This window comes from Cyprinus carpio, chromosome B6, assembly GCF_018340385.1.
Source record: "Cyprinus carpio isolate SPL01 chromosome B6, ASM1834038v1, whole genome shotgun sequence".
NCBI classification, from domain to species: domain Eukaryota; kingdom Metazoa; phylum Chordata; class Actinopteri; order Cypriniformes; family Cyprinidae; genus Cyprinus; species Cyprinus carpio.
Genome location: NC_056602.1, coordinates 18,025,241 through 18,036,855, shown reverse-complemented (window position 1 = coordinate 18,036,855; position 11,615 = coordinate 18,025,241). Strand labels below are relative to the sequence as shown.

General features: G+C 39.2%; 1 protein-coding gene across 1 annotated transcript; it reads left to right on the top strand.

The window, feature by feature from the left end:
• The first annotated feature begins 7,061 nt into the window (after positions 1 to 7,061).
• Positions 7,062 to 11,379, top strand: LOC109054961 (transcription factor MafAa-like). Its single transcript, XM_042726007.1, has one exon. It carries the CDS (start codon positions 7,869 to 7,871, stop codon positions 8,811 to 8,813), a length of 945 nt encoding a protein of 314 aa, XP_042581941.1. The 5' UTR covers positions 7,062 to 7,868; the 3' UTR covers positions 8,814 to 11,379.
• The last annotated feature ends 236 nt before the right edge of the window (positions 11,380 to 11,615 follow it).

The following is an 11,615-nucleotide window of genomic DNA, read 5'->3' as shown; positions in this document are numbered from 1 at the left end:
CTTTGTCTTTGTTTCTGAGCATGTTTGCATATATGGAAGATGAATGTTTTCAGTTCTTTAACCATATTTAACCAATTTTTCAGTTATTAAACCATATAACATCACAAACCCCCTCACTCCCAAGTTGTTTTCCGAATAGCATAGTTTAACGTGAAAAGTATCGGCATTTCTCTACACGTGTTGTGAGGCAGGTGGATGTGAAGAACATCGCTCATGGCTGCATGTCTGTCACTGTAATTGAGTCTTAAGGAATCTATAGGAAACGGGGAAAAAATGTTACGTCTCCCTCACACTCCTCAAAACTCATTTTTCTTCTCCTCTCACTTTTTCCTCTCTAACTGCTGTCTGACCAAATCCATCACAACTAATTTCTGACAATGTCATTTTCCTTTTCTTCTCCCTGTCTTTTCCTAAAATGCGCATTTGATTGAGGATCCGTTGGTTCCTCCTCCTCCTCCTCTTCCTCGTCTCCCTCGGGTAATGTAATTAGTATGTTGAGTGTTAAACAGTGGTACAGAGAGGATGATGGGAGTTGTAATCCCTTGAACGCCCCTCACTGTGCGGAGACTGCTGATATTCAGACTATTAATGCTCCGCTGAACCAAGGCCTCGTGCTCTGTGCTCTGTGACAAACGACTGCCGGTCGCGACGGGAAACCTGGTTAACCGTCGCCGGCAGCAACGACAGGGGGCATTAATACACCGTGGCGAGGGTCTCGCTGCGTAACACCACATACTCGCTGGCTCTGACAAGCCTGCCGCCGTGTTAACGAGATAAAGGCCGTGCCCATGATGCGAGCCACGTTTACAATGACATAGAGGGATGGAGGGAAGGAAAACACTCCCTCATCTGACTTCTCCGTCTATCTTTCTCTTCTGTTTAATCGTTCATGCAGGAAGGAATACTTCACAAGAATGCATGTTGATATGAGTGTTGTAAAATCAACTAAAGTTGTCATACATCACCTAAGCCCTCTTAGCTTTTGTCTTTTTTTGCATTGCGGCTCTTGCTTATAGATTTTAATTTTATTTTAAAGGAATGCCGGAGTTCATAGTTAAGCTCAACTGACTTGTGACATGATGCTGATTATCAAAATAAATCATTTTGATTTGTCCCTCCTTTTATTGAACAAAATGAAGGCGCTTGTATTGGAAGTAGGGTCAATCCTTAAACATTAAAATGGATTCAATTATATAGCCATAAAATAACCATTTAATAACCATTTAAATACCATTTTTACAACTTTAAAGGTGAAATAATGCACACGTTTTAACACGAGTTAACTGAAAAATATTCTGCATAATTTTGCTCACCATACAATTTATTTTGTCTCGTCAGGTATGAGTCTATGAATGAAACATACAGTAAAATGATTTTGGCAACTTTAATGTTAAAATACAGTTTCAAATATATAGCCACAAAACATAATATGTTTAATAATATTAACATGATTTCAGTTTGACAAAATCACTTACGAATGTTTGCTGTGTAAAGTTATGTCCAGTTTTACAACTTTGTTGCCTAAACATAATGCTTAAAAACCTATAGTAACCATTAAAATGATATTTTGTACACATTACTACTCAAATAATATATATCATTTAACACGAGTAGGTCTAAATGTTTTTTTTTAATTTGATGCTTCATAATTCTGCTTTTAAATACTCCAAAATTGGCCTTATTCACTGTTATTAATCACTTACTAAACTTTGATGTGTAAAGTTCAGTTTTACAACTTTGTTGCCTAAATGTAAAGCCTCAAACCCAAAAATACCGTTAAAAATTACAATTTAAACAACTTTACAGCTCAAATAATACATAAGTTTAGAGTTAAAGGCATTTTTTTACTATAAGCTTCTCTTCTCTAGTTTTAAAGTTGTAGTTCTAAAACTTGCCCTATTTGCTTCACTGTTACTACTTTTTTATATATAAAACAAAGTTCATAGAACAAAATAACAACAAAATAAATTGATGTGACAAAATAACAAAATAAACTGATGTGATTTTTTTCCCATTCAGATTCTACATCATGCAGAAAGATCTTGTTCTTCATCCTTCATTCAGTCCTTTTTTTTTAAAGTAATTTTCTTTTTATTTAACATTTCAATGTTTAATGTCAAACAAAAGAACCCCTAAATTAATTACTATAGAACTTTAGTTAGTACAGTAAAGTCATAACCTTTGATTTGTACAGAAAGGCGGAAAGAGATGAGGTGGGAATAGGTGTGAGGTGTGATGCATATATCCCTTTTCTTGATGCTCTTTAACGATGGTCACTCACCAGAAGGGCCGTGCACAGGGGCGTGGCCCAGTGGCTCATTGGCCGAGGTGCCCCTCTTGAACCCTCCACTGAACGTGATTGACTCCCTGGTGCCCTCCCAACAACATTGGGCTAGGCTAGAGTACTGTCAATCTGACAATACCTAATGCCATTGGATCAGAGCGTTGTCAATCACTGCCTGATTCGCTGCCCATTGCCGCCTGTAAATTTGATAATGCTCAACAGCACTGTATCAGAGCGTTATCATTGCTTTGGCAATGTAAAGCCTTTTTACCATGCCAGTTAAGCTACTGGAATCTGAATCTGTCAGTCGCAGGCAGTGATGAGGAATTTTTCAAACGACTAAATCACAGACCACATCTTTGTTCATATGGTACATAAACATACATATTTTGGAATATCACCCTGGTCAATATTTATTCTGATTACTTTCGTGTGACTAATCAAGTTATTATATGTAGCTAGTATGAGTAACAAAATGCGTTCCCTGTGTCCAGATTTTACTGCAATAATAATGCAAAAACTGACACTTCAAATCAAAATTTTAAATGTTAACTTTTACAAAAAGTAGTCTTTAATACTGTAAATACTGTATCCAAATACATAATCTAATACTAGTTATTTTATATTAGGCCTATAGCATGGTGTATTTTTATTTGGTTTGTTAACAAAAGTTCTATGTTTTATATAAGTGAGTTTGTCGTTTTACCATTTTGTTGTTGTCCATTCAAGCAATTAACACAGAATTGCAGCTAATTCGAAGTAAAAGTAAAATGCGCACTGGCATATAGAAGCTATTTAAAAGTGAATGAAAGTGAGGAAAAGAGAAAGAGGAAAAAGAGAAAAACTCCAATGAACCCCACCCCTCGGAGATACAGGTATTACCCATGTCCCATGTTGATTAACCAGTGGGAAAATTTCATCACCGTCACAACCCTAATAAACACATACATATACATATACATATACATATACATATACGGCTGAGCAATAGCTGCCCCATCCCAGTGATCTCGGCCTCTGCCCCTCAAAATGTCTGTGCATGGCCCTGCTCACCAGACTCTGTTATCTGCATGGGAAGAGAAAGAGAAATTCATGGAGCAATCACTCTTTCTTTTCTCACCCTCCCCTTCCCTCTCGTTCTCTCGCTCTGACGGCAAGGATGTAAGTGCCTTAGACAGATGTCTGCTGCCGCTTGTCTCAAAGCTCAACGCAGGCTGCTGAGCTCGGCAAACTCTAATTAAGATCAATATTTCAATTTTTTAGTAAAAGCGCATGTGAAAGAGAATGAAGGAGGAGAGCGAGAGAGAAAGGAGGAAAACATTCACATTTTTTTCGAGGACAATCTCACTTGAATGAGAAAAGGAAAGAATGAAAGGTCAAGTGTAATTTTTCTCTACCTCAATAGATCGCCTAGGCATAAAAAAGACAAACTTGTTACAGATCAGCAAAGACTCCAGCCCATCAATAAAGATCATACTTCCACTGCAAGTAGTTAGTCATAAGTATATCTGTCCTCTGTCCTTCTTTCCCTCCTGCTCTCTTTCCAATCTTTCTGCTTGTGCTTTGTTGCTGTTTATCTTTTTTTCCATTTTTTTAATGCTCTTGAGTTTTAGTACATTTTTAAAAATCTCTTCCTGTGTTCATTTCAACTTTTTTTTGGTTCTCTTGAAGGAATCAGTCTCTTTTTCTCTTTTACATGCTCTTTTCTGTCATCTTGCTCTTTCTAACTCAGTTTTTTCGCTGAGAACTTCATAGGACTTTGTTATGAATGTAGTTACTGCTGAGTCTTTGAACAGGCATTTGTGAGATTTTGAGGCCCACAAAAATCTCCTTTCCAAACCTTCTTCCGATAACCCCCTACTCCACCTCGCACCTCTCAACTATTTTGGCTAAAGAGGGGTTAACCGGACAAATCCGTCTCAGTCATTTCCACAGATGTCTATTCCAAACCCCCCCTTCTCTCTTTCACACTATCACACTCTTTTTCTCCTTGGACGTGCTGATGTCCATTTTGCTTAAATCAGTAGAACTGCACCAGCAGCTAACTCCCAATATGCAAAGGCACAATGAAAGCCCTGACTTCAAAATTTATGTCTCAAGCCCTCGGCCACATCCACACCCACCCACCTCCGCTCACTGAATGGACGATGGCAGATCTTCTTAAATGTGGCATTTTCAAAGCGGACTGCTTAGCTTGGACTTTGAGGTCCACTCATGCTTATTTGATAAAACCTCCATAATGACTTAGCGCACCTTCAACTTCAAATACCTTGATATGATTTGTCCCTTCTTCTTAGGCTTTTCTTTTTTCCCCTCCGTTGGCAGATTTGAGCCTCAAGCGTGTCTGTATTTTTCAAAAATCTGTACTCATTGGCACCTGAGAGAGTCTTAGCATGTTACATAAAGTTAGTAGAGGTCTCAGATGTAGTAAGAAGTTACACAGCAGATTTTATTTTGATAACTAATACTAGAAAATACACATACATTAATAGAAACTTGCAAGTATTAAGCATCTGAGCCAATTACTGAGTGAGGAATTACTGAGTACTGCATATGAATGTAAAGACCTGTCAAACACAGTAATTAAGGGAATAATACACCCAAAAATCCAGGATCAATCCAGGATGTCGATGAATTTCATCGGAACAGATCATTTCTTAATAGGAAAAGATTTAAAGTAATTTAGCATTATATCACTCGCTCACCAATGGATTATCTGCAGTAAATGGGTGCCGTCAGAATAAGTGTTGATAAAAGCATCACAATAATCAACAAGTAATCCACACAGCAGTGTTTGTAAAAATAAATAAATAAATACTTGGAAAAAAGAAGAAGAAGAAAAAAAACCTTGATTTATGGCATTTTAACTTTAAACTGGCAGTTTTTTTTTTTTTTTTTTTTTTTTACCAAAATAACAGTCCATAATCCATTGAAATCAAGTAATAAAAGTCCATTCTGTTCTTTCACATCAAAATTAGACATTTGTTTTGAACTGTTTTGGCTTGTAAACAGTGCTTGATCTGCACATATTTCTCTCCTGATTCAGACAAGACAACTTTTTCACTGGAGAAAGCAATATTATGGATAGACAACTCATATTTTAGCCAAAAACAACAGATTGAAGTTAAAAATGTGTTTATTACAAACAGCTTTTGCTTCACAAGACATTTATTGATGGACTGGAGTCCTGCATGCATCAGCTGTTTTGACTCTCATTCTGACGGCACCCATTCACTGCAAAAGGATCCATTGCTGAGCAAGTGATGTTATGCTAAATTCCTCAGATCTGATCCTATGAAGAAAGACATATCTACATGTGGGATAGGCTGAGTACATTTTCATTTTAGTTTAACTAATCCTTTAAGTGTCTCTCGTCGTGTCTTTCCGTCTCTTTTATTTTTTATCAAAGCGCTATAATAATATTTCAAACATTTTTATATTGATCTACATTTCTCGGTGTCCTTACACTGCAATAAAGACCCGGCCTCGCATAGGGTGCTAGACTGACCCTCATCTTAGGGTACTTCCTTCAGCGGGAGACTGGCTCCTCTGATTAAGACATATGCTGTGGTGATAAAGGCGCGCGCTGCGTGGGGCTTAATTATTTGTCGATCCGCGCAGATGAGTCGAGATGCAATTAGAGGTTAATTGCGAAAGAAATCCGGAGCGTGGCTGGCACTGGCGAGGCGGATCATAATTAACTCACCCGCACAAATTGCGCATTTTTCCCTATCCGGCGGAAATGTGGATTGATTTTATTGCTGGATCACGCGTTATTGAGTTCGTCACCGCCTATAGGTCATAAGCGGGGAGGAAAGTTGCGCGTGTGTTATCCTATCAGATCAATAAACTGAATGACCGTTCACGGGGTTACAGCACATTGAAGAAATATGCAGTTTAATACATAATTATCTAATCAATTTAAACTTTAAACGGTCTGTCCAAGCACAGTATGGTTTTTGTCAAATAATTACCCTATTTCATAGCTATCTCCTGGATTCTAAAGCTCGCTTTTGATAAATGAATAAATAAATGATAGCAAATAATTAATTGTTAATAATAGCCTAATTGTTGTGAAAGGGAATGTGATGCATAATTAGATGAATAATGTTCTGAATTGTCGTTGCACTGGAGTTAGTTGAATCACATTTACATTTTTAAATGAGAAATAACTAAGTTTAAACAGAGTGTTAAAAGTGCAAACATTGTGTTATTGCGTCATAATTTCCCTTCCGAGAAGTGAATTCAGTTGTTCATTTTGCTTTCATTGTAGGTCTATTTTAATTTTTCATTAGACTGACTTTTAGTTTTGAAGTGAAAATAAGTAAATTTAACTACATGACAATTAGAAAAAAAAAGAAAAGAAAAGAAAAACATGCATGTCTATCAAATATAGTATTGGTCATGAAAAATACGCGTACAATCCGGTGTATAAATGTGTAAGTTGTCCGTTTATAAATGTGTAAGTTATCCCTAAAGTGTTTGCTTTAACGTTTAAGAAGTGTTTGCTCTGTTCTAAATAAACCTTTTCTAAGTAAGACCATCTGGGCTATTGCCTTTCCTCGCGCTCACCTTGCACGTGCGGTAGCAGGGTAGGCGTCGCTAGGGGGCGGGAAGAACACCTGTTTAAGCCCCTGTCAGCTGCTGCGCATTCGGCTCAGCTGCCACATAGAGGCGTCGCTATAGGAATATGCATGTCTACTGCTACGCCTCCTCCCATTGGTCCTTTCCGTTCTCTGGGTGGGACTCTCAGATGGGCCATGTGTATAAAGTAGTACATTGCTCCTTTCAGTGCTTCAGTGATACTGCATATCAGCGGTGGACAACGGTGCAAAAATAAGCTCGAACCGTAAACGAGAAGCAACGGTGACAGCAGTCCGTGTAACTTTAAAAGTGACAGCGGAGGGAGGTGAATTTAAGGATCCAGAATTCCGCATCCTTAGTCGGGCAGCGTCGGAGCGTCCCACCAGAGGAACTTAACGTTACACTGAGATTTGTCACGCACATTGTTGCGGTCCCTGTGTAAAAAGCAGCAGCAGCAACAGCAGCATTCCTTTGGACTTCGAGGTAAAGTCTGACGCTTTCTGAACTTGACGGGCGTGTGTTTGTTGTGTGAAGGAGTCTTCTGTGACATGTGAGAAAAGTTCTCGCCTTCTTCACATGCTTAAACTTTATTGCCTCCGGTTAGACGGAACTTCAAACACGGAGGTGAAGAAGGATATTTGAAATCTCTGTTACTCAAAGGACGATTTCTCTGAAACCAAATGTCAGCTTCAACGCGGTGAAGCGAGGACGAGTCAGGTTGGTGGTTTTGAATGCACGAGTCTCAAGTTTCTGCCGCCCTGGCCAGTGATATTAACGCGTGAATTTGACCTGGGATAAGTTGTCAACAAGAGGCAAACTGGCAGGTGTATAAGTACATTTACATGCATGGGCATATGTATATCTCGCTGCACTATAAATAGAAGCTCGTGCTTATGTATTAAACCCTGGGCACTCATCTTCAGTCGTTTTCATCACAATCCCAGCGAAACCCACGCGTGTCGCTTTGGCTTTTAGGGTTGGTGTCGTCGCATGGACTGACATGGCCACCGATCTCGCCATGAGCGCAGATTTGCCCAACAGCCCCCTGGCTATTGAATATGTCAACGACTTCGACCTCATGAAGTTTGAAGTCAAGAAAGAGCCTCCGGAGGCCGACCGCTATTGCCACCGCCTGCCCCCGGGCTCGCTATCCTCCACCCCAATCAGCACACCCTGCTCCTCGGTGCCTTCCTCGCCCAGCTTCTGTGCCCCCAGTCCCGGATTGCAGCCAGGGCAGAACCTCGGAAATGGCGTCAGCAACAACAACAACAACAACAACAACCAAGGCTCCTCGGGCAAGCCACAGCTGGAGGATCTCTACTGGATTCCCAACTACCAGCATCACATCAGTCCAGAGGCCCTCAACCTGACGCCCGAGGACGCGGTGGAAGCGCTTATCGGTAACGCGCACCACCACCACCACCACCACCAGCCCTACGAGGGATATCGCGGTCAGCAATACGTCGGAGAAGACCTCTCGACGGCCACGAACGGGCACCACCACCCGGTACACCATCACCAACATCACCACCACGGCCACCACGCGCACGCGCGCATCGAGGACCGCTTCTCGGACGAGCAGCTGGTGAGCATGACGGTGCGCGAGCTCAACCGGCAACTGAGAGGCTTCAGCAAAGAAGAGGTGATCCGTCTCAAGCAGAAACGTCGAACCCTGAAGAACCGCGGCTACGCGCAGTCGTGCCGCTACAAGCGCGTGCAGCAGCGCCACATGCTCGAGAGCGAAAAGTGCACGCTTCAGAGCCAGGTGGAGCAACTCAAGCAAGACGTGGCGCGTCTGATCAAAGAGCGGGACCTGTACAAGGAGAAGTACGAAAAGCTCGCGAGCCGAACCTTTAACGGCGGCGGAGGCAGCGGAGGCGGGAACACTCGGGACCCGTCCAACGGCACTCATGGCAAAACCACTTCCACGGATTTCTTCATGTGAGAGTGATTCTTGTTAAAGACTTTTTCCGCACCAACGTATTCGTTTTTTAAACCTTAATTTTTATGATTTTCAGTGTGAATTTTATTTGCAGTTCTTATCTTAAATAACCTACTCAGTGTCCACTTTAGAACATACACTCTTGAAAATAAAGGTCTGATGCCATATGAGAACCTTTTTAAGTTCCTCAAATAAATATTTTATTTTAAAAGACTCTTTACATCTATGTATACTGGTGCTTAAAAGAACTCAAAACCCAATTATGCAAATCTATAGAATCCATAGTGTAACATCCAGCACTTTTTCTTTTCCAAAGAACTACCCACTTTTACCGCCAAAATGGTTATTGACAAGCAAGTCAAGTCCTTTGCTGAACTTAAAGTGCTGAAAGGAAACACATTGAAGAACCTTTATCTTTAAGAGTGTAGTCTAACATTACAGCGACATATTTAAAATCTTCACTCATTATTTGTGTACATATATTACTGTACCATAAAAGTCTTAAGGTTAGTGTAATGTTAGGATTATCTTCCACAGATACTGCACGGACCCTTCTACTTCATAACACCTCCGCTTTAAATATGGGATCACGCATAACGTCCAAAGACCCATCAGTTTTGGATTCTGTAAATTCGTGTTTTGTTGTTTTTTTTTTTTTTTTTTTTTTTTTTTTTGTTGTATGCTAACTGCAAAGTCCGACATGTTTAAAGACATACCTACAGCCGCTTTCTTAACCTTTTTTGTTTTGGTTTGTTTTTTGTTTTTTGTCTTAACGGACTGACGAGTCTTAATGGCAATGAGAACATAAACTACTGGAAACGAAACTTCAGTCTGTGAAGGAACTTTTTAAGGAACAATGCTAATATTAAAACATAAGCAAGAAAGGGAGATAGCAATACAACCTTGACTTTTCTCAGTCATGAACTGAGGTTGAGGGGACTTATGAACTTTGAGGGCCCTCAAGCTTTGCTCAAGTCTGCATTACCCCACCAATCCTGCATGCGGGACATGTATGGTACTCCAAACGCGCCAGGTCCTTTCTCTCTCTCTCTTTCTCATACAGCACTTGGATGAAAAGCATGGCCCTTAACCACTCTCTCTTCTCTTTTTTTCCTCGTTTCTTCTGCTCAACACAAACCGTGTATGTGAAGGAACTCATGCGTACCTTCGAAATCACATGAAATCCGTTCTTGCATTTCTTTTCTATTGTTTAAAAGTACAGAATAAGAACAAAGAAAAAAACACCGAACTGAGCCAGAGTTATTTATTCCCAATTGTACATATGTAAAGGTCAAATGGTGTGTTAATTTAACTTTCTTTTTAAAAAAGTCCTTTTTGCTTGATTATTTAAAACGTCTTAATACGATGTTTGTATGTAGTAGCATGCAAATAACAAAGATATTCTCATCCTGATGAATATGTACAATTTCAAAGGAAGCCTACTGCACTACGATTTGAAGAATTGGGATTTCTATAAAATTTCTTTTCCTCTGGGTTAATCGAATTGCTGTTATGGCGGACATAGTCGATCAAAAGTGCATATAAATACAAGGACTTTAATTGCTGCTAATATTCTATGCACCAAATTCGAAAGCAATTAACAGAAGCTCTGATTATGTGAATTTTGTACTTCAAAATAAATGAAGGTATGTAGAAAACTGGTTAGATATGGATATCAAAAATAACTAAGATCATCTCTTTAAGAACGTTTATATATATATAATTTGTCTTAATAACCGGGTTGATGAACGACATAAAACTGTTAACTTCAAATATGACAACCGTCGTTCGTAGGGCAAGAAGGGTTGTTTTAACTTTTTATGACATAATAAAACTGTAGCATACTCTGTATAAAGCAGTTGCCTATTGTTTTGCATACAACATTGTGATGATAACAGGCTTCCGACCATACTGAATTACACTACAGGTAGATGTCAAGAGATTAAATGCGGATATAATTCCACAATACTAGAGGGTTTGTGTGCAGACTTTGCTATAATTAATCATGCGCATTTGAGCTTGAAAAATAGCCCATCTTGTTCAGGCTAAATGAAGAAGTTGCCAAAGTGGATTATCTAATGCACGTAAATTGTCTTAAATCAGTTTTCAAATTCTTTCCGACCTGTGTATGCTTAATTTCCTAACAGATCTATCGGCCAGACTCCTAAAATAAGGTCTCCAAGTATGCTCCTTTACCTGGGTTAGTATCTGCTTGATATCTCACCTGAAAACCACTGTTAACATTGATTAATTTATTTCGTTTAAATTATGAATTATGATACAGTTCGTTATGAAGCAATCTCTCTGTCTATTGGTCTAATTTGAAGCACAGCGGCTTGAGGTTACATAATGTGCTGTCATGTGTGCTGTCTTATGTAAAAATAAATAAATAAATAAATAAAATGGGGGAAAAAAGAAGAAAAAAACTGTACATAGCCTATAATTTCTATATATTTATCGAAATTATAAATGTCCTTACGTGTCAGTAAGTCCAAACCAAAATGTTTCGCAATGGAATGTTGTTCAGAATCTTGTTTTCATAATGTTTAATAAAAACTCCTGTCAAATGCATCAGCCTCTTTTCCAATCACTCAACAAGTGTCTTTTCATGGCTAAAATATTTGATCTTTTGTTATACGAAAATTAAGATTCAGTTATTCCAATGACATCTATTAGGCTTAAAATGACAGATGAAATGAAAATAATAAAAAGTGCAAGAAATAATGATTTGTGTCTTATACAAAACGTCGTGCCTCATTGCGCATGTGGCACACGAATCGTACTATTTCAAAAGTTCAATCTGTT